The sequence below is a fragment of the Salmo salar genome, chromosome 28, assembly GCF_965601325.2.
Source record: "Salmo salar chromosome 28, fSalSal1, whole genome shotgun sequence".
NCBI lineage: Eukaryota > Metazoa > Chordata > Actinopteri > Salmoniformes > Salmonidae > Salmo > Salmo salar.
The window spans coordinates 35,166,099-35,193,478 of record NC_138318.1 but is presented as its reverse complement, the minus strand read 5'-3'; the positions used below and the strand labels follow the sequence as shown (position 1 = coordinate 35,193,478).

The window sequence follows — 27,380 nt, the reverse complement described above, 5'->3', positions numbered from 1 at the left end:
TGGTCAGTATTACTGTAGAAATTACTATATGAAGTCTATAACCGGCAAAGCACGTTACTTTGTTAAACATGGCTCAAACAGCAGAAGGAATCAAGGACACTGAGCTGTGAGGGTCAGAATTATATGATTTCTATGACAGGCAAAGCACGTTACTTTGTTAAACATGACTCAAACAGCAGAAGGAATCAAGGACACTGAGCAAGGACACTGAGAGGGTCAGTACAACAGACTTCCTTCCTATGTGTTTGTAGCTAATAGATAAATAGGGCCAGTTTGTAGCTGATAGATAAATAGGGCCAGTTTGTAGCTGATAGATAAATAGGCTCAGTTTGTAGCTGATAGATAAGTAGGGCCAGTTTATAGCTGATAGATAAATAGGGCCAGTTTGTATCTGAAAGATAAATAGGGCCAGTTTGTAGCTGATAGATAAATAGGGCCAGTTTGTATCTGATAGATAAATAGGAACAGTTTGTATCTGATAGATAAATAGGGCCAGTTTGTATCTGATAGATAATTAGGGCAGGTTTGTAGCTGATAGATAAATAGGGACAGTTTGTATCTGATAGATAATTAGGGCAGGTTTGTAGCTGATAGATAAATAGGGCCATCTAGTGGAGTGCTATAGTAAAACACCTGTCATTGAAATACATGTAGACTATTAGTAATATTTATTTCCTCTATATAAAAAGTCAATTTCTAGAACAGAGATCATATTGTATGTATTTTGTTTTTCATCCACAGAGAGATGACATGGTGACATCTGGATACTTTACTGTCATTCAAGATGACACAGAGTCCTGTCTGACTATCAGCTCTAGTCCATGGAGGGCTGTGGTCCTGTCTGACTATCAGCTCTAGTCCATGGAGAGCTGTGGTCCTGTCATGGAGGGCTGTGGTCCTGTCTGACTATCAGCTCTAGTCCATGGAGGGCTGTGGTCCTGTCTGACTATCAGCTCTAGTCCATGGAGTCCTGAGATGGTGTTAGGATTATCCACACAGAGCTGTGGTCCTGCCTGACTAATGCCTCTCCCCAGGGACAGCACTCCCTGGCTGGGGACACAGAGAACATTACACTGGGGTCTGGTAGAGTCCCTAGGGTCCTGGTGCCGTGCATGAGAGGGCGTCTTTAATTACACACCCAGATGGTCTGGCATGGCCGGGTGTGCTGTGGGATGGTGCCCACTCACTTACTGTCACTGGAACAGAACAAACACACTCACATGTTTCCCATATGGAATACTGTCATTCATTTGCAACAGATTTTGATCATGTTTTTGTCTATAAATTTGTGCAAACGTGTAACGTTATTTATGTATTTATTATTACTGTACAGTTTTGTTACTTTAGTATGTATAATAGTTGTACAGTACTCCAGTTAGCTCAGATGAAAAACTGACCATGTCCTTGACACAGAATATAAAAAGGATTAAACTCTGTTTAGTTTATTTTTAATGTTTATTTAACCTTTATTTAACTAGACAAGTCAGTTAAGAACACATTCTTATTTTACAATGACATGTGTGTGTCCCACATTGCACCCTATTCTCAACATAGTGCACTACTTTTGACAAGGGCCCATAGGGATCTGGTAAAAAAAAAAAAAAAAGTAGTGCACTACGTAGGGAATAGGGTACCATTTGGGACATAGCACATTTCTGTTTTTAAGGACAGTTAGCGTTTTATTGAAGATACTGGAACATGAGGTTCCTTGAGGTTATCAGTCAGTCTGTCTGTGGCTACCTCCCAAATAACACTCTATCCCCTATGTAGTGCACTACTTTTGCACAGGGCCCATAGGGATCTATATAAGGAACAGGGTACCATTTGGAATGCATTCTGTCTGTGCCAAGGTAAGTGTTATCTCAGGTTGCTCCGGGCATCCAGTTCGGGATATAGTGTTTCACAAGAGTTCTGCCTGTGGACTGGTGGACTCTTATGCATGACTGTGCATGAACAACCTCTCCCTCAATGGTTTTTTTTAACCTTTATTTAACTAGGCAAGTCAGTTAAGAACAAATTCTTTATTTTACAATGATGGCCTAATGTGAGCAAGACAAAGGAGCTGATCGTGGACTATAGAAAAAGGAGGACCAAACGGGCTGAAGTGGAGCGGGTCGAGAGTTTCAATTTCCTTGGTGTCCACATCACCAATAAACTATCATGGTCCAAACACACCAAGACAGTTGTGAAGAGGGCACGACATAACCTTTTTCCCCTTAGGAGACTGAAAAGATTTGGCATGGGTCCCCAGATCCTCAGAAAGTTCTAGAGCTGCACCATCGAGAGCATCCTGACCGGTTGCATCACCGCCTGGTATGGACACTGCTCGGCATCTGACCGAAAGGCACTACAGAGGGTAGTGCGTATGGCCCAGTACATCACTGGGGCCAAGCTTCCTGACATCCAGGACCTAGGCGGTGTCAGAGGAAGGCCCAACATTCTATCAGGCACATAATAACAACACAATTCCCAGAAAATAGCCTTAATTAAAGGTCCAAGCCTTTCTCCGGCAAGATTCTCACATGCCAAAGGAATAGATTAGCAAAGAGTTAAATCAACATTCATTGACTAGGAAACAGATCTTGTGCTTTTTTAATAAAAGTAGATTATGTTTTCTCATGCAACGTATTTCAATTACTTTACTACATCACATTAATCACGCAATGATAATTAGTTTGATGGATACACTAGGCTTTGTACGACATTATAAATTACGTTGAGATTCCATCTTAATTCGCTCTAACTTTATGGGGAACAGTTTATTCAATGAATCCAGCATCTCCTCTCATACTGGAAAGAGAAAAATAAAACACATTTTCAGGCCCTAAGTTAAGGGCAGTTTTATTTCAAATGTAGTAGTACCTGGACGGAGAAAATCCAATAAGCGTTTTATAGTTACATCGTTAGGGTAAGTTAACCAAAAGTGGACACACTCCAATCAGTTTCTGAGACAATTTCCCAGACTTTGTAGACAGTTTAATAATGCTTAAACCTCATCTTTATCAAATGATCCATTAAAGGGACCAACTCAAACCTACGTACGTCTATGTATTGGTGGTTTAAAATGTATCTAATTATATTCCCAGCATTACTTTATCAAATCTTTAGTAATCGATTATACATACATAGAATTCATCACATTTTCATATATTCACGGAATCCATATAGAACATTAGAAATTCTTAGGTACTCACATCAACCATTCCATTTGCGTTTTCAAGGACTCCACAGCTATGAAGCAGCTCTCTAAACATACTCCCAGCAGAACCAAAAAAGTAACTTTTGTTTCCCAGAGAATGACCGTCCCGTCATGGGATCCTCACCGGTTCTCTAACCTCCCAGAAACTACGGCAAAATCAAGCCTCACAGGAACTATAGAACTTCCACTGCTTTCTAAAATATCATCCCGCTCTCAATACCACCCCGCGATATTATATGATGGGCAAAGAAGGAACAGAACTCCAAGACAACGCTATATCAAAGCTTATTATCCACATTTCAATCATCTGATTAAGCATATTTCTATATGTTACTATCCAAACTTCAGATTAAGACTAATTTCCATATTCACACAACTCTCATATCACAGTCACACAATGCTATTCTCAAACATACCTAATCAGTTAGTTGTTTTTCAACAATATTTTAACCTGCAGGAATATTTTCTAATTTCTGTCTCATGATTAGTTCCTAGGATAATGCAACTCATACATTTACATCTTTCAATACTTCTAAAATGGGGTACATGTTTAAAACAATTACAGGTTTAAAACAATTACAGGTGCACCTTACTATCTTATACTATATCATAAATGGTCTTAACCTGTTAATCTAGTTCACACAGATTCCGGATGGTTTAACATTAAATGGCCAAAACTAGTTCACACAGATTCTAGATTTTTAACACTAAATTACCAAACCCAGGGCATACCTGTCTAGCACATTTAAAATAATTGGAATTCACCACCTCTGAAGATCACTTAGAAGGTCTCACAGACACTTTTCAGAATGAGGTCCTTCTTCCAATAGGGTTTCACCAGGTACCGTGCTTCACATAGAACCCACAGTCACCGTGGCCCCTCACCCCTAAAGACCGCACCAATCCCCACTGTGATCAATTCAGTGTCAGGACGGCTCTAGGTGGCCCGCAACCGACCAATGATAGGTGTCTGAGTTGACTAACTCTCAGATCATCCTCCACTGACTCTGCTCTGCTTACGCCTCCAAGGTGCCCCCCTCACACAGGAATACACACTCAGAGCCTACGTAACAGAGGCTTTTCTAAAAACTCAACTTTGCGTGTTTCGCTCACCTCTTTCTTTTTTTTAAACTAAGTTCGAGATGTGGTATCCACTCGGCTCGCTGCCTCTCAGATCAAAGATGGGTCCATCTGCTTTGTTCCTGAAGTATGGTCTCCCTGAGATCCCAAGTTTGAGGGATCCCTCGTGCACAATTTACCCAGGTCGACAGGTGCGGTCACCAAGTGAAGATTCACATCCCATCCTCGTCGCCAAATGTGGTGGTTAATTTCTTTACTACCAAATGAGGAGAGACAAACTTATCACACAAGTCAGAGTCCTACTTAAACTAAATCTTTAATCACTTATTAATAAGGGAGCAGATCAATACAACACACACATATGAAGTGAATCAATTGAGTTCTCTACGATAATGATGGTTGGTCATGGCTGGTCGACGATTCACGGTCAAATGATTCGTTGAGAGCCCCGAGTCAAAATTACAAAGGTCTTTTATAGCCAAGATACACCCCTTTCAACCTACATGACGAACAACCGATATATAGAATGGGTCACAAGGTTAACCTCTTACATCTAGACGTTCCGCTAGCGGAACACCTGCTCCAATATCCAATGATAGGCGTGGCGCGAATTACAAATTCCTCAAAAATCCCAAAACTTCAATTTTTCAAACATATGACTATTTTACACCATTTTAAAGACAAGACTCTCCTTTATCTAACCACACTGTCCGATTTCAAAAAGGCTTTACAGCGAAAGCAAAACATTAGATTATGTCAGCAGAGTACCCAGCCAGAAATAATCAGACACCCATTTTTCAAGCTAGCATATAATGTCACAAAAAACAAAACCACAGCTAAATGCAGCACTAACCTTTGATGATCTTCATCAGATGACACTCCTAGGACATTATGTTATACAATACATGCATGTTTTGTTCAATCAAGTTCATATTTATATCAAAAAACAGCTTTTTACATTAGCATGTGACGTTCAGAACTAGCATTCCCACCGAACACTTCCGGTGAATTTACTAAATTACTCACGATAAACGTTCACAAAAAACATAACAATTATTTTAAGAATTATAGATACAGAACTCCTTTATGCAATCGCGGTGTCCGATTTTAAAATAGCTTTTCGGTGAAAGCACATTTTTCAATATTCTGAGTACATAGCCCGGCCATCATGGCTAGCTATTTTGACACCCACCAAGTTTGGTACTCACCAAACTCAGATTTACTATAAGAAAAATTGGATTACCTTTGCTGTTCTTCGTCAGAATGCACTCCCAGGACTTCTACTTCAATAACAAATGTTGGTTTGGTTCAAAATAATCCATAGTTATATCCAAATAGCGGCGTTTTGTTCGTGCGTTCAAGACACTATCCGAAGGGTAAAGAAGGGTGATGTGCCCGGCGCGTTTCGTGACAAAAAATATCCAAATATTCCATTACCGTACTTCGAAGCATGTCAAACGCTGTTTAAAATCAATTTTTATGCGATTTTTCTCGTAAAAAGCGATAATATTCCGACCGGGAAACCCTGTTTTCGTTCAAAGATGAAAAAATAAAAACATGGAGTCGTCTCGTGCACACGCCCCCAGTCTCATTGTTCTCAGATCGACCACTATCCAAATGCGCTACTGTTTTTCAGCCATGGCCTGCAAAGTCATCATTCAATGTTCTGGCGCCTTCTGGGAGCCTATGGGAGCGTTAGAAAATGTCACGTTACAGCAGAGATCCCCTGTTTTGGATAGAGATGATCAAGAAGGCCAAGAAATAGTCAGAGAGGGCGCTTCCTGTTTGGAATCTTCTCAGGTTTTGGCCTGCCAAATGAGTTCTGTTATACTCACAGACACCATTCAAACAGTTTTAGAAACTTTGGAGTGTTTTCTATCCAAAGCTAATAATTATATGCATATTCTAGTTTCTGGGCAGGAGTAATAATCAGATTAAATCGGGTAAATTTTTTATCCGGCCGTGAAAATACTGCCCCCTATCCATAACAAGTTAAGACTTGTATGAAAGATAAAAATGTTTATTACAATTAATGAAGTAACTTTTTTGACACTGATTGTTAATATCCTGGTCATTGCAACTGTAATTACAAAGATGATTGAGCTGGGTAGGTCTTCCTACTGTTTCTGTCACCAGTGTTACAGTGTGATAACATGACTGACAGCTCCTGTTCTGATTAGAACAAAACAGAGTTGATGTAGAGGGAAGGTCTGATAGCCCAGTGCTCTGATGTCCCCTGGGTCGTGTTCAATTAGAGAGGAAATATTTTTTAAATGGTGAGATAATACCTGAACTTGTCCAATTAAAAACTGATATTTTAGTTTTCTGTTGCGAAACATTTTGCCAAGTGTGCTCAACTGAACACTACCCTGCACTCTGCTAAACCAGTTTCAGTGGTAGTCCAGTTCACTCAGGATCCCACCAGCGCTCCTATTCCCTTAAATCATTAAGAGCACTGCAGCCAACATTGTACCTGGCCAGCAAAGAACACTGGCCAACAGCCCATTAAAACACTAAACTACTCATCTCTCTCTCTCTCTCTCTCTCTCTCTCTCTCTCTCTCTCTCTCTCTCTCTCTCTACACAGTGAGCACTAAGCAGTCGCTGCTAATCCTGTCCTCCTGACTTAGCCCCCCTTTCCCCCACTCCCCCTCCTCCTCCTTTCCCAGGCCCTCTGCCAAGGTTACAACAGGGATGAGAGAGGGAGGAAAGAAAGGAGGGGGAGGGGAAACAAGGACTGCAGGGGAGGGACCTGCAGTATGCATGAGGAGCTTCGGTGAAGAGAGAGGGAATAAGCAGCAGAATCCTTTCTGGAGCTGAGCAGCTGCAGGGTATAGAGTTGTGTGTCCGTGCAGTATGCATGGCTTTGTGTGTGGTGTGTGACACAGGGACTTGCCCGGGCTCACTTAGCTCACACCCATAGAAGCCACAGGACGTCCCCAGAGCTGCTGCTGTATTAAACATGGACTGCACTACAGGAACAACCTGACAAGGAGAGAGGAGAGTAGAGAAAGGAGAGAGAGAGAACACAGAGAAGCAGAGGAGGAGAGGAGAGAGAGGAGAGAGAGAGAGAGAACACAGAGAAGAAGAGGAGGAGGACGGGGAAAGAGAGAAGTACACAGCGTGTTGGAGAAGAGGAGGAGAAGAAAAGAGGAGAGGAAGAGGAGAGGAGAAGAGGAGAGGAGAAGTGGAGGAGGAGAGGAGGAGAAGGGGAAGAGAAGGGGAGGAGAGGAGTGCACACCGCAGCTTGTAGTAGAAAGAGAAAAGGAAGGTGAGAACCGTTAGAGTGGTTGTAAAGGAGCTGAACTTCTCAGAGGAGAGTTCCTATCATGTTTACTTCAGTCCGGACCCTTTGTGTTCAGGGCACAATGTCCAGGCTACTATCCTCAGAGTCTGGCCGCTGCCTATGAGTCCGTCCATACGACCGCTGCACACACCGAGCACTGTCGCTTTTACCGTACTTTGTTGTTGGTCAGGAGGGAGGCACAAAGGGAGCTGAAATGCAGAATGTACCGGAGGAGTGGAGGGAAGAACAGAGAGCTGGAGGAGGAGGAGAGATGGATGCTAAACCCTGGGAGGGTAGAGAGGCCTTATTCCAAATAAACACGGGTAACTCCAAACAGGATATGGACAGAGGGAAAGAGAATGGAGAGACCGGGGTTAAGGAGAGGAGGAAGGAGAATGGAGAGATGATGAACAAAGGGGGAAAGGGGATGAAGGGGACGGATAAAGAGTCGCTGATGATGGAGCTGACCCGTTTGGTTCAGAAGACAGTGAAGGAGAGTAGCTGGTGGGAGAGGAGAGGCATCGACATCGCTATCCTGGTCCTGGCCTTTCTCCTGTTACCCCCAGGTAATCCATACACCTGTCTCACACACTTCATACACCTGTCTCACACACTTCATACACCTGTCTCACACACTTCATACACCTGTCTCACACACCCGTCTCACACACTTCATACACCTGTCTTACACACTTCATACCTGTCTTATACAGTTCATACACCTGTCTTATACAGTTCATACACCTGTCTCACACACTTCATACACCTGTCTCACACACTTCATACACCTGTCTTACACAGTTCATACACCTGTCTCACACACTTCATACACCTGTCTCACACACTTCATACACCTGTCTCACACACTTCATACACCTGTCTCACACACTTCATACACCTTTATCAAGGCCCACATGTTATTATACAGTATATGTATATAATGTAGGTTTACCTCATTCAGTTCATCCTACCCCAAGGTAAGACATCTACCTGCACACCGCAATACATACACCCGTCTCACAGAATTTATAGTGGTCCTCTCTGGCTCAGTTGGTAGAGCGCGGCGCATGAAATGCCAGGATTGTAGGTTCGATTGCCGCTGGGTCCACGAAAACGTATGCACGCATGACTGTAAGTCGCTTTGGATAAAAGTGTCTGCTAAATGGAATTATTATATACTAAAGGTAAACATATAGCATAGTTTTACCACATTCAGTTCACAAGGTAAGACACCGTGTCACAGCTTGATCTGAAACACCTGTCTTGTGCTTGTCTCCACCCCCCACCAGGTGTCTCCCATTTTCCCCATTATCCCCATTATCCCCTGTGTATTTATACTTGTGTTTTCTGTTTGTCTGTTGCCAGTTTGTCTTGTTTTGTCAGCTCTTACCAGAGTATTTCCTGTTTCTCCTGTTCTCAAGTTCTTGTTTTCTAGTCTTCCCGATTGTAACTTTTCTGCCTGTCCTGAACCTGAACCTGCCCTTTGCATGTCCATGCCCTTTGCATGTGTTATAATAAATATTCGGAGAACCGAACTATCCGCCTCCTGTGTCTGTATCTGGGTCATATCCTGAGTCGTGATAGTATGAACTGGCCACGACTGACCCAGCAGACTCGGACCAGCTCCGCAACGCTGTCTCCTTCCAAGGAGCTACGATTGGAAGACACGAGGAGTTACTTCAAACCCTTATGGAAGGACTGTAGATCTTGGCAGGATGCGATGACCACGCTTTCACTGCACTGCTTGAGTATTTTCCGCAGATTAACTACTAGGCAGCAAGCCTCTACGGTAAACCCCAAGACTCTCGGTAACCCCGCTACCAGCGGCGCTTCTTCCCAGCCTACCCGGCTTCCCGAGAACCCTGCTTACCTCCTCCGGAGCGCCATGCTGGAGATCTGAGAACCTGCTGCGCGTTTCTCTCTCAATGCTCCCTCATCTTTGAGCTGCAGCCCTCTTTGTTTCACTCGGATCGCTCGAAGATAACGTACCTGATAATGCTGATGTCCGGGAGGGCACTCGCCTGGGCTACGGCAGTGTGGGAGCAACAATCCACCGTTTGCCTCAGTTTGTGGCGGAGGTTAGAAAGGTGTTCGATTCTCCATTGTCTGGGAGAGAGGCTGCTCGGAAGCTACTTCAACTGTGCCAATGTGCCTCCCCCTTCTCTTTTTAGAGAAGAAGGACAAAACCCTGCGTCCGTGTATCGACTGTATCGAATTACATCACGGTTAAAAAACTTTACCCTCTACCACTCATCTCCTCAGCTTTCAAGCCTCTCCTGGGGATGACGATCTTCTCGAAGTTGGACCTTCAGAATGCCTACCATCTGGCTCGGATACAGGAAGGAGACGAATGGAAGACAGCCTTTAACAATGCTAGCGGGCACTACGAGTACCTTGTTATGCCATTCGGACTGACCAACGCTACCACAATGTTCCAGGCCCTGGTCAATGATGTGCTCTGTGACATGTTGAACTGGTTTGTGTTTGTCTACCTTGACGACATCCTTGTTTTTTCAGCTCAAGAGCACGTCCTCCACGTCCGACAGGTCCTTCCGCGTCTCCTGGAGAACCAGATTTTTGTTAAAGCAGATAAATGTGACTTCCGTCGCTCCATCATCTCCTTCCTAGGATACGTCATCGCTGCAGGAAATATTCAGATGGATTCTGACAAGGTGAAAGCGGTGGTATATTGGCCTCAACCCACATCCAGAGTGCATCTGCAACGTTTCCTGGGGTTCTCATTTTTACTGGCGTTTCATCCGGGGTTACAGCACCCTAGCTTCCCCTATCTGAGCCCTAACCTCTCCCAAGGTTTCATTTACGTGGTTTCCAGCAGCTGACCAGGCGTTCTCGGACCTCAAGCATCGATTCACTACAGCTCCCATCTTAATCCATCCGGACCTGTCCTGTCAGTTTGTGGTGGAGGTCGAGTCCCAGCGTTCTGTCCAGGACCAAAAGCTGCACCCATACGCTTTCCTTTCCCATCGTCTTAATGCTGCTGTGATGAACTATGACGTGGGAAATCGAGAACTACTCGTGGTCAGAATGGCATTGGAGGAGTGGAGGCGCTGGTTAGAGGGGGCGGAACATCCATTCTTAGTGTGGACTGACCATAAGAACCTGGAATATCTCTGCACCGCTAAGCACCTCAACTCAAGGCAGGCTCGATGGGCCCTGTTGTTAAATGAAATTTGACTATCTCCTACCGCCCTGGGTCCAAGAATGTGAAGCCTGACGCGTTCTCATGCCTGTATAGCAGGTTGATACACCGTCTGACCCTGAGACCATCCTCCGTACCTCCTGTCTAGCGGCTGCAGTCATCTGGGGTATAGAGAGCCTGGTCTGTACCCAGATGTTTGTCCCAGACTCTGCCCTTTCTCTCGGTCCTGAAATGGGTGCATTCCTCTAGACTGACCTGCCATCCTGGTTCCCGTCGGACCCTGGCTTTCATCCGACAAAGTTTTTGGTGGCCCACCATGGTTCCTGATGTCTCTTCAATCGTCGCTGCCTGCACTGTATGTGCACAGAATAAGACTCCACGGCAAGCTCCGGCTGGCCTCCTTCAACCACTCCCTGTTCCTCACCACCCTTGGTCCCATATATCCCTGGACTTCACTGGTCTTCCTCCGTCAGATGGCAACACCACTATCCTTTCGGTGGTGGATAGGTTTTCCAAAGCTGCCCATTTCATTCCCCTTCCCAAGTTACCCTCAGGCAAGGAGACGGCCCAGCTCATGATGCAGCACGTCTTCCAGATCCATGGACTTCCGGTCGACATGGTCTCTGATCGCGGTCCTCAGTTCTCGTCCCGATTTTGGAAGGCGTTCTTCACCCTCATCGGGTCGTCAGCCAGCCTGTCATCCAGTTTTCATCCCCAGTCTAATGGCCAGTTGGAGCGAGCCAATCAGGACCTGCAGATGGCTCTTTGTTGCCTCATCTCCGCCAACCCCATCAACTGGAGCAAGCAACTTGTTTGGGTGGAATATGTCCACAACACTCTTCCCTGCTCGGCCACTGGTCTCTCGCCTTTCGAGTGTTCCTTGGGATATCAGCCCCTGCACTTCCCTGAGCAAGAGGAAGAAGTCAGCATACCCTCTGCCCAGATGATTGTCCGCCGCTGTCGCTGTACCTGGAAGAGAGCCCGGTCCGCTCTTATCAAGACCACCTCCAGGTATCGTCTCGGGCAGAGGGTATGGCTTTCTACTCGGGATCTGCCCTTCCGGATGGAGTTACGCAAACTTTCCCCCCGTTTTATCATCCCTTTCCCCATCTCTAAAATCCATAGCCCCACTGCTGTTCACCTTCTATTGCCCCGCACCCTCCGTATACATTCCACTTTTCATGTGTCTAGGATTAAACCTCTGTCTCACAGCCCTTTGTCTCCTTTTGCCAGTTTGTCTTGTTTTGTCAGGTCTTACCAGCGTGTTTCTCGTGTTCTCCTGTTCTTGTTTTCTAGTCTTCCCAGTTCTGACCTTTCTGCCTGTCCTGAGCCTGCCTGCTGTTCTGTCCCTGATAGACTCTGCCTTGGATTACGAACCTCTGCCTGCCCCCAAACTGCCCTTTACCTGCCCCTTTGTTATAATAAATATACTGAGAACCAAACTATCCGCCTCCTGAGTCTGCATCTGGGTCATATCCTGAGTCATGATACACCTGTCTAACAACGGCAAAACTGGTTGAAATGACATATTTTCAAACTATTTTGCTCACTGGGTTTTAGCCTGGTCAAACCAGGTTGACAACTGGTTCAATAGTGAGAGTAACATTTAGTCTGGTTAAACCGGGCTAACAGCCTTATAGTCTTTATAAAGGTAAAACATATTTGTATAGGTTTACCACATCCTGTGTAACATGCAGATGTGTTGTAAATACACAGGGAGAAGGGAAGTGAGAAATCCACTGTACTAAAACATCAAGGATTTATGGCTGTAAAGTAATCCCAGATTTGAGTCATCTGGCCTAACAAGGTCCTCCAGAGGAGAAGGGGCAGGACCAGAAACGGATACCACGTGCTTGATAGCGGAATAGAATGTTCAGGGAAGCTGTTCTCTAATGTGTTTCAAATGGCAGGAGTAGAATGGAGTGGAATTGTGTTGCAAAATTGTCTAATGAAGATCTTTTTTATGCTTATTTATGTAGCCTGGTTGCAGAGCTGTTTGGCATGACAATGACGATAGCAGTTGGCAAGAGATGAAAAACAGATCTGGGACCAGGCTAACGCTAACGGCTAGATGTTTGCCTGTTCTACATTCCATCATGTGGAATATTTGCATCTAGAACAACGTGTAAACTTTCCACCCTTTGTTTGACCCCATTTCCTCTCAACTCCTTCCCCCATACCCCTCTCTCCTTATCTCCTCAACTACACCTCTCCTTCCCCATATCCCTCTCTCCTTATCTCCTCAACTACACCTCTCCATCCCCATATCCCTCTCTCCTCATCTCCTCAACTACACCTCTCCATCCCCATATCCCTCTCTCCTCATCTCCTCTACTCATCTCCCCTTCTTCGTTGTTCCTCCAGCCTTTCTGCTGCTGGGCTCATCCCAGGTCCTGGTGTTTGTCCTGGGCATGGTGCTGATGGGAGTGTCCCATGCTGTCATTACCGTTAAGGGAACCCACCTGGCCAGCCACGGATCGCTGAGCGAGTCCCCTGCCTGGGCCGAGTTCTGGGCTGTGTTCTTCATAGAGGTAAGAGAGAGTGAGAGGGGTGTCACCAGATAGATGGCATAATTGCTGTCATTTTAGCTAGTAATTCAGCTATCTGTCTGTCCAGGTGTGTGGGTCGTTCACAGCAAGGGCAGGTGTAACAGGCCACATTAAGATGCATCATGCCCACACCAACGTGATTGGCCTGGGTGACTCCAGCACCTGGAAGATACCCTGTCTACCCCGGAGCGTCTACCTGTTCACCGCACCCCTGGCTGTACCCATTATCACTCCTCTGGTGGCTCTAGGTGAGACAAAGACAGGGTCTGTGTATATGTGTGTGTGTGTGTGTGTGTGTGTGTGTGTGTGTGTGTGTGTGTGTGTGTGTGTGTGTGTGTGTGTGTGTGTGTGTGTGTGTGCGTGTGCGTGCGTGCGTGCGTGCGTGCGTGCGTGCGTGCGTGCGTGTGTGTGTGTGTTTCCGGGTGTAGCGTCTACATGTGCACTGTGTAAGATACATAATCCTCTGTCGCTATTAGGTTGCTGTTGTTTTGAAACAGGAACATGTTGATACCTGTGTTAAGCTAATCATGTTTGAAAGGCTGACAATAACATTATTGTTTAGGCCCCTTCTTATTTACATTGATATTTTCACTCCAGGCTGTGATGGTGAACTGTCTGTGTCTGTATCTGTCTGTATCTGTGTGTCTCTGGTCTCTGGTCCCTGTCTCTGGTCCCTGGTCCCTGGTCCCTGTCTCTGGTCTCTGGTCCCTGTCTCTGGTCCCTGGTCCCTGGTCCCTGTCTCTGGTCTCTGTCTCTGTCTCTGGTCTCTGGTCTCTGGTCCCTGGTCTCTGGTCTCTGGTCCTGGTCCTGGTCCCTGTCTCTGGTCTCTGGTCTCTGGTCCCTGGTCTCTGGTCCCTGGTCCCTGGTCCCTGGTCTCTGGTCTCTGTCTCGGTCTCTGGTCTCTGGTCTCTGGTCCCTGTCTCTGGTCTCTGGTCCCTGGTCTCTGGTCCCTGGTCTCTGGTCTCTGGTCCCTGGTCCTGGTCCCTGTCTCTGGTCTCTGGTCTCTGGTCTCTGGTCTCTGGTCTCTGGTCCCTGGTCTCTGGTCTCTGGTCTCTGGTCCCTGGTCCCTGGTCCTGGTCTCTGGTCTCTGGTCTCTGGTCCCTGTATCTGGTCTCTGGTCTCTGGTCTCTGTCTCTGGTCCTGGTCTCTGGTCCCTGGTCTCTGGTCTCTGGTCTCTGTCTCTGGTCCCTGTCCCTGGTCTCTGGTCTCTGGTCTCTGGTCTCTGGTCCTGGTCCTGGTCTCTGGTCTCTGTCTCTGGTCTCTGGTCTCTGGTCCCTGTCTCTGGTCTCTGGTCTCTGGTCTCTGGTCCCTGTATCTGGTCTCTGGTCTCTGGTCTCTGTCTCTGGTCCTGGTCTCTGGTCTCTGGTCTCTGGTCCTGGCCTGGTCTCTGGTCTCTGTCTCTGGTCTCTGTCTCTGGTCTCTGTCTCTGGTCTCTGGTCCCTGTCTCTGGTCTCTGGTCTCTGTCTCTGGTCTCTGGTCTCTGGTCTCTGGTCCTGGTCTCTGGTCTCTGGTCTCTGGTCTCTGGTCTCTGTCTCTGGTCTCTGTCTCTGGTCTCTGGTCCCTGTCTCTGGTCCTGGTCTCTGGTCTCTGGTCTCTGGTCTCTGTCTCTGGTCCCTGTCCCTGGTCTCTGTCTCTGGTCTCTGGTCTCTGTCTCTGGTCTCTGGTCTCTGGTTTCTGGTCTCTGTCTCTGGTCCCTGGTCCCTGGTCCCTGTCTCTGGTCTCTGGTCTCTGGTCTCTGGTCCCTGGTCTCTGGTCCCTGTCTCTGGTCCCTGGTCTCTGGTCCCTGGTCTCTGGTCTCTGGTCTCTGTCTCTGGTCCCTGTCCCTGGTCTCTGGTCTCTGGTCTCTGGTCTCTGATCCCGGTCTCTGGTCCCTGTCTCTGGTCTCTGGTCCCTGGTCCCTGGTCCTGGTCTCTGGTCTCTGGTCTCTGGTCCCTGTATCTGGTCTCTGGTATCTGGTCTCTGTCTCTGGTCCTGGTCTCTGGTCTCTGGTCTCTGGTCTCTGGTCTCTGGTCCTGGTCCTGGTCTCTGGTCTCTGTCTCTGGTCTCTGTCTCTGGTCTCTGGTCTCTGTCTCTGGTCCCTGTCCCTGGTCTCTGTCTCTGGTCTCTGGTCTCTGTCTCTGGTCTCTGGTCTCTGGTTTCTGGTCTCTGTCTCTGGTCCCTGGTCCCTGGTCCCTGGTCCCTGTCTCTGGTCTCTGGTCTCTGGTCTCTGGTCCCTGGTCTCTGGTCCCTGTCTCTGGTCTCTGGTCTCTGTCTCTGGTCCCTGTCCCTGGTCTCTGTCTCTGGTCTCTGGTCTCTGGTCTCTGTCTCTGGTCCCTGGTCCTGGTCCCTGTCTCTGGTCTCTGGTCCCTGGTCTCTGGTCCCTGTCTCTGGTCTCTGGTCTCTGGTCTCTGATCCCGGTCTCTGGTCCCGGTCTCTGGTCTCTGGTCTCTGGTTCCTGTCTCTGGTCTCTGGTCTCTGGTCCCTGGTCTCTGGTCCCTGTCTCTGGTCCAGGTCTCTGGTCTCTGGTCTCTGGTCTCTGGTCCTGGTCTCTGGTCTCTGGTCTCTGGTCCTGGTCTCTGGTCCCTGTCTCTGGTCTCTGGTCCCTGTCTCTGGTCTCTGGTCTCTGGTCTCTGGTCCCTGGTCCCTGTCTCTGGTCTCTGTCTCTGGTCTCTGTCTCTGGTCCCTGTCTCTGGTCCCTGTCTCTGTCTCTGTCTCTGGTCTCTGTCTCTGGTCTCCGGTCCTGGTCTCTGGTCCTGGTCTCTGGTCTCTGGTCCCTGTCTCTGGTCTCTGGTCTCTGGTCTCTGTCTCTGGTCCCTGGTCCCTGTCTCTGGTCTCTGGTCCCTGTCTCTGGTCTCTGGTCTCTGTCTCTGGTCTCTGGTCTCTGGTCTCTGGTCTCTGGTCCCTGTCTCTGGTCTCTGGTCTCTGTCTCTGGTCTCTGGTCTCTGGTCCCTGGTCTCTGGTCCCTGGTCTCTGGTCTCTGGTCTCTGGTCTCTGGTCCCTGGTCCCTGGTCTCTGGTCTCTGGTCCCTGTCTCTGGTCCCTGGTCTCTGGTCTCTGGTCCCTGGTCTCTGGTCTCTGATCTCTGATCTCTGTCTCTGGTCTCTGGTCTCTGGTCTCTGGTCCCTGGTCCCTGGTCTCTGGTCTCTGGTCCCTGTCTCTGGTCCCTGGTCTTTGGTCCCTGGTCCCTGGTCTCTGGTCTCTGGTCTCTGATCTCTGGTCTCTGTCTCTGGTCTCTGGTCTCTGGTCCCTGGTCCCTGGTCCTGCTCTCTGGTCTCTGGTCTCTGTCTCTGGTCCTGGTCTCTGGTCTCTGGTCTCTGGTCTCTGTCTCTGGTCTCTGTCTCTGGTCTCTGGTCCCTGTCTCTGGTCTCTGTCTCTGGTCCCTGTCTCTGGTCTCTGGTCCCTGGTCCCTGTCTCTGGTCTCTGGTCTCTGGTCCCTGGTCTCTGGTCTCTGGTCTCTGGTCTCTGGTCCCTGGTCTCTGGTCCTTGTCTCTGGTCTCTGGTCTCTGGTCTCTGTCTCTGGTCCCTGTCCCTGGTCTCTGTCTCTGGTCTCTGGTCTCTGTCTCTGGTCTCTGTCTCTGGTCTCTGGTCTCTGGTCTCTGGTCTCTGGTCTCTGGTCCCTGGTCCCTGGTCCCTGTCTCTGGTCTCTGGTCTCTGGTCCCTGGTCTCTGGTCCCTGTCTCTGGTCTCTGGTCTCTGGTCTCTGGTCCCTGGTCTCTGGTCCCTGTCTCTGGTCCCTGGTCTCTGTCTCTGGTCCCTGTCCCTGGTCTCTGTCTCTGGTCTCTGGTCTCTGTCTCTGGTCTCTGGTCTCTGGTCTCTGTCTCTGGTCCCTGGTCCTGGTCCCTGTCTCTGGTCTCTGGTCCCTGGTCTCTGGTCCCTGTCTCTGGTCTCTGGTCTCTGGTCTCTGATCCCGGTCTCTGGTCCCGGTCTCTGGTCTCTGGTCTCTGGTCCCTGTCTCTGGTCTCTGGTCTCTGGTCTCTGGTCCCTGTCTCTGGTCCAGGTCTCTGGTCTCTGGTCCTGGTCTCTGATCCCTGTCTCTGGTCTCTGGTCCCTGTTTCTGGTCTCTGGTCTCTGGTCTCTGGTCCCTGTCTCTGGTCTCTGGTCCCTGTCTCTGATCTCTGTCTCTGGTCTCTGTCTCTGGTCCCTGTCTCTGTCTCTGTCTCTGGTCTCTGGTCTCTGTCTCTGTCTCTGGTCTCCGGTCCTGGTCTCTGGTCTCTGGTCTCTGGTCTCTGGTCCTGGTCTCTGGTCTCTGGTCCCTGTCTCTGGTCTCTGGTCTCTGTCTCTGGTCTCTGGTCCCTGTCTCTGGTCTCTGTCTCTGGTCTCTGGTCTCTGGTCTCTGGTCCCTGGTCTCTGGTCTCTGGTCTCTGGTCCCTGGTCTCTGGTCTCTGGTCTCTGGTCTCTGGTCCCTGTCTCTGGTCCCTGGTCCCTGTCTCTGGTCTCTGGTCTCTGGTCCCTGGTCTCTGGTCTCTGGTCCCTGTCTCTGGTCCCTGGTCTTTGGTCCCTGGTCCCTGGTCTCTGGTCTCTGGTCTCTGATATCTGGTCTCTGTCTCTGGTCTCTGGTCTCTGGTCCCTGGTCCCTGGTCCCTGGTCCTGGTCTCTGGTCTCTGGTCTCTGGTCTCTGGTCTCTGGTCTCTGTCTCTGGTCCTGGTCCCTGGTCTCTGGTCTCTGGTCCTGGCCTGGTCCTGGTCCTGCCTGGTCCTGCTCGGTCTCTGGTCTCTGTCTCTGGTCTCTGTCTCTGGTCTCTGGTCTCTGGTCCTGGTCTCTGGTCTCTGGTCTCTGGTCTCTGGTCCTGGTCCCTGTCTCTGGTCTCTGGTCTCTGGTCTCTGGTCTCTGTCTCTGGTCTCTGGTCCCTGTCTCTGGTCCTGGTCTCTGGTCCCTGGTCTCTGGTCTCTGGTCTCTGGTCCCTGGTCCCTGTCTCTGGTCTCTGGTCTCTGGTCCCTGGTCTCTGGTCTCTGGTCTCTGGTCCCTGGTCTCTGGTCTCTGGTCTCTGGTCTCTGGTCTCTGTCTCTGGTCCCTGTCCCTGGTCTCTGGTCTCTGGTCTCTGTCTCTGGTCTCTGGTCTCTGTCTCTGGTCCCTGGTCCCTGGTCCCTGTCTCTGGTCTCTGGTCTCTGGTCCCTGGTCTCTGGTCCCTGTCTCTGGTCTCTGGTCTCTGGTCTCTGGTCCCTGGTCTCTGGTCCCTGTCTCTGGTCCCTGGTCTCTGGTCCCTGGTCTCTGGTCTCTGGTCTCTGTCTCTGGTCCCTGTCCCTGGTCTCTGTCTCTGGTCTCTGTCTCTGGTCTCTGGTCTCTGTCTCTGGTCCCTGGTCCTGGTCTCTGTCTCTGGTCCCTGTCCCTGGTCTCTGTCTCTGGTCCTGTCTCTGGTCTCTGGTCCCTGGTCTCTGGTCCCTGTCTCTGGTCTCTGGTCTCTGGTCTCTGATCCCGGTCTCTGGTCCCGGTCTCTGGTCTCTGGTCTCTGGTCTCTGGTCCCTGTCTCTGGTCTCTGGTCTCTGGTCCCTGGTCTCTGGTCCCTGTCTCTGGTCCAGGTCTCTGGTCTCTGGTCTCTGGTCCTGGTCTCTGGTCCCTGTCTCTGGTCCCTGTCTCTGGTCTCTGGTCTCTGGTCCTGGTCTCTGGTCTCTGGTCTCTGGTCCTGGTCCTGGTCCCTGTCTCTGGTCTCTGGTCTCTGGTCTCTGTCTCTGGTCTCTGTCTCTGGTCTCTGGTCCCTGTCTCTGGTCCTGGTCTCTGGTCCCTGGTCTCTGGTCTCTGGTCTCTGTCTCTGGTCCCTGGTCCCTGTCTCTGGTCTCTGGTCTCTGGTCCCTGGTCTCTGGTCTCTGGTCTCTGGTCCCTGGTCTCTGGTCTCTGGTCTCTGGCCTCTGGTCTCTGGTCTCTGTCTCTGGTCCCTGTCCCTGGTCTCTGTCTCTGGTCTCTGGTCTCTGTCTCTGGTCTCTGGTCTCTGGTCTCTGTCTCTGGTCCCTGGTCCCTGGTCCCTGTCTCTGGTCTCTGGTCTCTGGTCTCTGGTCTCTGGTCCCTGTCTCTGGTCTCTGGTCTCTGGTCTCTGGTCCCTGGTCTCTGGTCCCTGTCTCTGGTCCCTGGTCTCTGGTCCCTGGTCTCTGGTCTCTGTCTCAGGTCCCTGTCCCTGGTCTCTGTCTCTGGTCTCTGGTCTCTGTCTCTGGTCTCTGGTCTCTGGTCTCTGTCTCTGGTCCCTGGTCCTGGTCCCTGTCTCTGGTCCCTGTCTCTGGTCTCTGGTCTCTGGTCTCTGGTCTCTGATCCCGGTCTCTGGTCCCGGTCTCTGGTCTCTGGTCTCTGGTCTCTGGTCTCTGGTCCCTGTCTCTGGTCTCTGGTCTCTGGTCCCTGGTCTCTGGTCCCTGTCTCTGGTCCAGGTCTCTGGTCTCTGGTCTCTGGTCTCTGGTCCTGGTCCCTGTCTCTGGTCTCTGGTCTCTGGTCTCTGGTCTCTGGTCTCTGTCTCTGGTCTCTGTCTCTGGTCTCTGTCTCTGGTCTCTGTCTCTGGTCCCTGTCTCTGGTCCCTGTCTCTGTCTCTGTCTCTGGTCTCTGGTCTCTGTCTCTGGTCTCTGGTCTCTGGTCTCTGGTCTCTGGTCCCTGGTCCCTGGTCTCTGGTCTCTGATCTCTGTCTCTGGTCTCTGGTCTCTGGTCTCTGGTCCCTGGTCCCTGGTCTCTGGTCTCTGGTCCCTGTCTCTGGTCCCTGGTCTTTGGTCCCTGGTCCCTGGTCTCTGGTCTCTGATCTCTGGTCTCTGTCTCTGGTCTCTGGTCTCTGGTCCCTGGTCCCTGGTCCCTGGTCCTGGTCTCTTGTCTCTGGTCTCTGGTCCTGGTCCTGGTCTCTGGTCTCTGGTCTCTGTCTCTGGTCTCTGTCTCTGGTCTCTGTCTCTGGTCTCTGGTCCCTGTCTCTGGTCTCTGTCTCTGGTCTCTGTCTCTGTCTCTGGTCTCTGGTCTCTGTCTCTGGTCTCTGGTCTCTGGTCTCTGGTCCTGGTCCCTGTCTCTGGTCTCTGGTCTCTGGTCTCTGGTCTCTGGTCCCTGTCTCTGTCTCTGGTCTCTGGTCCCTGTCTCTGGTCTCTGGTCTCTGGTCCCTGGTCTCTGGTCCCTGTCTCTGTCTCTGGTCCCTGTCTCTGGTCTCTGTCTCTGGTCCTGGTCTCTGGTCTCTGGTCCTGGTCTCTGGTCTCTGGTCCTTGTCTCTGGTCTCTGGTCCCTGTCTCTGGTCCCTGGTCCTGGTCTCTGGTCCCGGTCTCTGGTCCCTGGTCTCTGGTCCCTGGTCTCTGGTCTCTGTCTCTGGTCCCTGTTTCTGGTCTCTGGTCTCTGTCTCTGGTCCCTGTCTCTGGTCTCTGGTCTCTGGTCCCTGTCTCTGGTCTCTGGTCTCTGGTCCTGGTCCTGGTCTCTGGTCTCTGTCTCTGGTCTCTGTCTCTGGTCTCTGTCTCTGGTCCCTGGTCCTGGTCCCTGGTCTCTGGTCCCTGTCTCTGGTCTCTGGTCCCTGTCTCTGGTCCCTGTCTCTGGTCTCTGGTCTCTGTCCCTGGTCCCTGTCTCTGGTCTCTGTCTCTGGTCTCTGGTCTCTGGTCTCTGTCTCTGGTCTCTGGTCTCTGGTCCCTGGTCTCTGGTCCCTGTCTCTGGTCTCTGGTCCCTGTCTCTGGTCCCTGTCTCTGGTCTCTGGTCTCTGTCCCTGGTCCCTGTCTCTGGTCTCTGGTCCCTGGTCCCTGGTCTCTGGTCTCTGGTCTCTGGTCCCTGTCTCTGGTCCCTGGTCCCTGTCTCTGGTCTCTGGTCCCTGTCTCTGGTCCCTGTCCTTGTCTCTGGTCCCTGTATTTGTACCTGTCCCTTGTCCCTTGTCCCTTGTCTCTATCTCTGTCCTTGTCCCTGTCCTTGTCTCTGTCCCTGTCGTGTGACTGTATCTGACTGTGTGTTGTAACTGATTGTGTGTGTGTCTGACTGTGACAGTATTTGACGGTGTGTTGTAACTGATTGTGTGTGTGTCTGACTGTATCTGACTGTGTGTCGTAACTGATTGTGTGTGTGTCTGACTGTGACTGTATCTGACTGTGTGTTGTATCTGACTGTGTGTGTCTGACTGTGACTGTATCTGACTGTGACTGTATCTGACTGTTACTGTATCTGACTGTGTTGTCCCCGGGTGCTTTTGAGTGGATCACTTATGTCAATTTACCACAATGCAACACACCTTTCAAAGTGTGTTGCATTATTGGGAGAAACATTCTCAGACTTGCGCCTACATGCATGAACTTTACAAAAATCATATGATCAAAGGTCATGAAGTTTTGCCTTCAGTTGACTGCAAGTTCCTGCAGTTGTTCTTCATCAACTTCATCCTGCAGTGATGTGATAATGTGATATTTGAGTCTCTCTCTCTCTCTCTCTCTCTCTGTCTCTCTCTCTCTCTCTGTCTCTCTCTCTCTCTCGTCTCTCTCTCTCTCTGTCTCTCTCTCTCTCTGTCTCTCTCTCTCTCTCTCTCTCTCTCTCTCTCTCTCTGTCTCTCTCTCTCTCTCTCTCTCTGTCTCTCTCTCTCTGTCTCTCTCTCTGTCTCTCTCTCTCTCTCTCTCTCTTTCTCTGTCTCTCTCTCTCTCTCTCTCTCTCTCTCTCTCTCTCCTCTGTCTCTCTCTCTCTCTGTCTCTGTCTCTGTCTCTCTCTCTCTGTCTCTCTCTCTCTGTCTCTCTCTCCGTCTCTCTCTCTGTCTCTCTCTCTCTCTCTCTCTGTCTCTCTCTCTCTCTCTCTCTCTGTCTCTGTCTCTGTCTCTTCTCTCTCTCTCTCTCTCTCTCTCTCTCTGTCTCTCTCTCTCTCTCTCTCTCTCTCTCTCTCTCTCTCTCTCTCTCTCTGTCTCTCTCTCTCTCTCTCTCTCACACCAATTGATTGTTCCCTTACCAGTCAAAAGTTTGGACACACCTACTCATCCAGGGGTATGTCTTTACACACATATAGTCAGTGAGTGTATGATATTGTGGTTGGAGACATGTTTATCTGGTCATTATAAAGAACAACTTCAGTGAGCCTTGCGGTTGGAAAACCACATTACTGTCGTAGATGCGCCTCTCCCCGACTTCACTCCTCTACTTGTCTACAGACAGTTGCTTTTGCACTACCATTCAAACGACCCCCCCCACCCCACCTGTCTGTGTGTGTCCTGCAGGTCAGCTGAAGGACCACTCGGTGAGCCAGGCCCTGAGGACAGTCCTGATGGTGTTCCTGGGGTTCTACTCTCAATACTGGCTACTGATGCATGTGTCTGGGTTCCAGCATCTGTACAGCAGTCTCCTCTGTATGCTGCTCTGCAGGGCCATGTTCTCTATACCCTACATACACGTTAACATCTTCCAGGTGAGATGGTGAACAACACGCATGTACACACCCGGACGGACGCACTCACACACGCACACGCGCACGCGCGCGCACACACACACACACACACACACACACACACACACACACACACACACACACACACACACACACACACACACACACACACACACACACACACACACACACACACACACACACACACACACACACTTGACTAAATTGTGTTACGTTTTATTATTTTTTTACTTTACTTTATTTGGTAAATATTTTCTTAACTCTTTCTTGAACTGCGCTGTTGCTTAAGGGCTTGTAAGTAAACATTTCACGGTAACTTGTATTCGGCGCATGTGACAAATAACGTTTGATTTGATAACATCAAAGTCAGGAATAAATTGGTAGTTGCTGATCGGGTCATTATTTGGGTTGATTAGTATTTGGGTCAAACTGTTAACTCAGTCTTTCGTAGAAAAAGCTCACCCCCGTCATACTTCACAATGCAGCATTGTGTCCTCACAGCTTCTACCAGGAATTCGAACATTTCAGGCAGTTCAAAGGCTACAGAAAAAAAACCATTCATGCATAACTTTCCCAGATGGAGCCTTTCGTTTCCAGTCTATTGTGTTAATGAGTACAAAAGGTTTTTTGAAGTGGGATTGAATGAAACAGTGGTTATTGATGTGGTTAAACCCATGGGGAGAGGTGGGGGGAGGGAACGCTTGTGTCAAAGGTAGTGCACTAAAATGGGAACACCGTGCAATTTGGGATGCAGTCCTTATGTTCTTCAGGGTTGAGTACTAAATGTGAAGGAAAAACCTCTTCCCCTAATCGTGTATTGTTGTCCCCATCCTCCCCGGTACTCCCACTGTGGCTGTCCCTCTCTGGCCCTGTATTGTTGTCCCCATCCTCCCCGGTACTCCCACTGTGGCTGTCCCTCTCTGGCCCTGTATTGTTGTCCCCATCCTCCCCGGTACTCCCACTGTGGCTGTCCCTCTCTGGCCCTGTATTGTTGTCCCCATCCTTCCTGGTACTCCCACTGTGGCTGTCCCTCTCTGGCCCTGTATTGTTGTCCCCATCCTTCCTGGTACTCCCACTGTGGCTGTCCCTCTCTGGCCCTGTATTGTTGTCCCCATCCTTCCCGGTACTCCCACTGTGGCTGTCCCTCTCTGGCCCTGTATTGTTGTCCCCATCCTTCCTGGTACTCCCACTGTGGCTGTCCCTCTCTGGCCCTGTATTGTTGTCCCCATCCTTCCTGGTACTCCCACTGTGGCTGTCCCTCTCTGGCCCTGTATTGTTGTCCCCATCCTCCCCGGTACTCCCACTGTGGCTGTCCCTCTCTGGCCCTGTATTGTTGTCCCCATCCTTCCTAACTGAACGGATTAATGTCTATAGGTAGACCTCCAGCAGCCTGATGACGCTGGACTCTGCATCCCAACTTTCTACTATATTGTGAATGTGTCCAGGGCAGCAACAACAGTTTCTCTCTGGGTATCGTTCTCTTTACTGAATCAGCAGGGTTTTACACACACCCTGAGCAGGTCTTTCCTTTAAATCGTCCTCTCCTGTTCCGTACAGCACATCGGCCTGTCTATGTTCTCCCCGACCCGCCGGCCCAAGAGGATTTACCAGATGACCCACGGGGTTCTGAACCTTCCCCGGAACCCCCTGCTGGACTGGATCTTCGGACACTCCCTCATCAACTGTCACGTGGAACACCACCTGTTCCCCTTCCTCTCTGACAACATGTGTCTCAAGGTACAATGTGTTTGTGTCCCAAATGGCACCCTATTCCCCATAGGGCTCAGGTCAAAAGTAGTGCACTACCTAGGGAATAGGATACCATAAGACACAGACAGTGTGTCTGTCAAATATGTGTGGGCAAAGTCAGGGTTGGGGCCAATTCCATTTCACATTACTAATTGAAAAGCTATGAGGAATTGACCGAATTCAAATGGAATTGACCCCAACCTTGTTTACATTGCAATAACAGTATATCTGTCAAATATACATTAATCAAATAAGCTTCTTTCAAGAAAATTACATTCACTTTCACCTCTTAACTACGTGGAACTTTATGACTACTGCTGATGTAAAAAAAAATGGCTTGATAAAATAAATGTGATCGATATGAACCAATTTCCTTTCCTCCCTCCTCTCCTCTCAGGTAAAGCCCATCGTGTCCCAGTATCTAAAGGAGAAGGAGCTCCCATACCAGGAAGACACATATCTCTCCCGTCTGCAGCTCTTCTTTCACAAGTACCAGGAGCTCATGGTGTTCGCCCCGCCCATCACCGAGCTGGTGGGGGTGCAATGATGGAGGGGGGAGGAGAGAGGGAGACAGAGAGAGGGAGACAGAGAGAGGGAGACAGAGAGAGGGAGACAGAGAGAGGGAGACAGAGAGAGGGAGACAGAGAGAGGGTGACAGAGAGAGGGAGACAGAGAGAGGGAGACAGAGAGAGGGAGACAGAGAGAGGGTGACAGAGAGAGGGAGACAGAGAGAGGGAGACAGAGAGAGGGAGACAGAGAGAGGGAGACAGAGAGAGGGAGACAGAGAGAGGGTGACAGAGAGAGGGAGACAGAGAGAGGGAGACAGAGAGAGGGAGACAGAGAGAGGGAGACAGAGAGAGGGAGACAGAGAGAGGGTGACAGAGAGAGGGAGACAGAGAGAGGGAGACAGAGAGAGGGAGACAGAGAGAGGGGGACAGAGAGAGGGTGACAGAGAGAGGGAGACAGAGAGAGGGAGACAGAGAAAGGGAGACAGAGAAGGGTGACAGAGAAAGGGAGACAGAGAGAGGGCAGAGGTGGAGGATGACATGTAGGTCAGGAAACAGGAACTATACCTACTAACTAACCCATGCTGCTGAATGCTGTCACTGGAATAACAGATTGTTAACACTGTCCTATCTAGGAGGATCAATAAGAGCACAAGCTCAAACTAACTCGCATTAACACAGCTGCAAATTCATCAATTATTCCTGTGGAAAAACGATTAAATTAATTGTAACAAATACATTGTCCGTTTGTCTTCATAATCTAAGACTGTAAGATGATAGCTACCAATGATCTCTATTCAAGACAATGTGTGTACTTAAGGCATTTTATGGTGCATACATATTTTCATAAACTGACCTGTATTGTTCCCTTATGTGATCTATCATAACAAAACAATACAAAAACACACCACATAACCTAGACAGTGTCCAAATCTTATTAACATTTAACAATATTAAACAGCTAATATCAATGTGATGTAATTGAAAAACCTTTTGATAGCTGCTACAGATGTCTTTTTGATTTCAAGGATCATAGGCCTCTCGTCAAAACTAATGCACTACTTTTGACCAAGGCTCATAGGGCTACCGTCCAAACTAGTGCACTACTTTTGACCAAGGCTCATAGGGCTACCGTCCAAACTAGTGCACTACTTTTGACCAAGGCTCATAGGGCTATCGTCCAAACTAGTGCACTACTTTTGACCAAGGCTCATAGGGCTACCGTCCAAACTAGTGCACTACTTTTGACCAAGGCTCATAGGGCTATCGTCCAAACTAGTGCAGTACTTTTGACCAAGGCTCATAGGGCTACCGTCCAAACTAGTGCACTACTTTTGACCAAGGCTCATAGGGCTACCGTCCAAACTAGTGCACTACTTTTGACCAAGGCTCATAGGGCTATCGTCCAAACTAGTGCACTACTTTTGACCAAGGCTCATAGGGCTATCGTCCAAACTAGTGCACTACTTTTGACCAAGGCTCATAGGGCTACCGTCCAAACTAGTGCACTACTTTTGACCAAGGCTCATAGGGCTACCGTCCAAACTAGTGCACTACTTTTGACCAAGGCTCATAGGGCTACCGTCCAAACTAGTGCACTACTTTTGACCAAGGCTCATAGGGCTATCGTCCAAACTAGTGCACTACTTTTGACCAAGGCTCATAGGGCTATCGTCCAAACTAGTGCACTACTTTTGACCAAGGCTCATAGGGCTATCGTCCAAACTAGTACACTACTTTTGACCAAGGCTCATAGGGCTACCGTCCAAACTAGTGCACTACTTTTGACCAAGGCGCATAGGGCTACCGTCCAAACTAGTGCACTACTTTTGACCAAGGCTCATAGGGCTACCGTCCAAACTAGTGCACTACTTTTGACCAAGGCTCATAGGGCTATCGTCCAAACTAGTGCACTACTTTTGACCAAGGCTCATAGGGCTACCGTCCAAACTAGTGCACTACTTTTGACCAAGGCTCATAGGGCTATCGTCCAAACTAGTGCACTACTTTTGACCAAGGCTCATAGGGCTACCGTCCAAACTAGTGCACTACTTTTGACCCAGGCGCATAGGGCTATCGTCCAAACTAGTGCACTACTTTTGACCAAGGCTCATAGGGCTATCGTCCAAACTAGTGCACTACTTTTGACCAAGGCTCATAGGGCTATCGTCCGAACTAGTGCAGTACATGGAGTAGGGTGTCATTTAGGACACAAGCTGAGTATGTCTAACTGACTGAGGAGATGAATCAGACCAGGAGCGTATTTACTACAGATCGATGGTGTTGGTTGTGTTTCTTTATTAGTGTCTGAAACAGAAAACCGTTGTTTGCACTGAAATGACAGTAAATATGAAATAAATCAATGAATCATGTCTGTGCCATTGTGCTATGTTTTCATTCTGAGAAATGTCCCTTAAAAAACCTGAGATGCTGTAGTATGAGACCAGTTTTTATTGCCAGTCAATACCATGTGTTGTACTGTGTGGATCTGTATGCTATTCCGTTCCACTGGGTGGCAGAGTTGGATCAGTCTTTCCAATCAAAGCTCTGGCCTCTGACAACTCAAGAGAATAAA

At 49.3% G+C, this 27,380-nt stretch overlaps 1 protein-coding gene across 1 annotated transcript; it reads left to right on the top strand.

The window, feature by feature from the left end:
- Positions 1-7,030: 7,030 nt before the first annotated feature.
- On the top strand, positions 7,031-27,177 carry LOC106589887 (fatty acid desaturase 6). The gene is made up of 6 exons (XM_014180301.3): positions 7,031-8,130; positions 13,089-13,255; positions 13,341-13,521; positions 22,363-22,550; positions 24,108-24,287; positions 24,697-27,177. Exons 1-6 carry the CDS (start codon positions 7,779-7,781, stop codon positions 24,844-24,846), a joined length of 1,218 nt encoding a protein of 405 aa, XP_014035776.2. The 5' UTR covers positions 7,031-7,778; the 3' UTR covers positions 24,847-27,177.
- Positions 27,178-27,380: the final 203 nt, after the last annotated feature.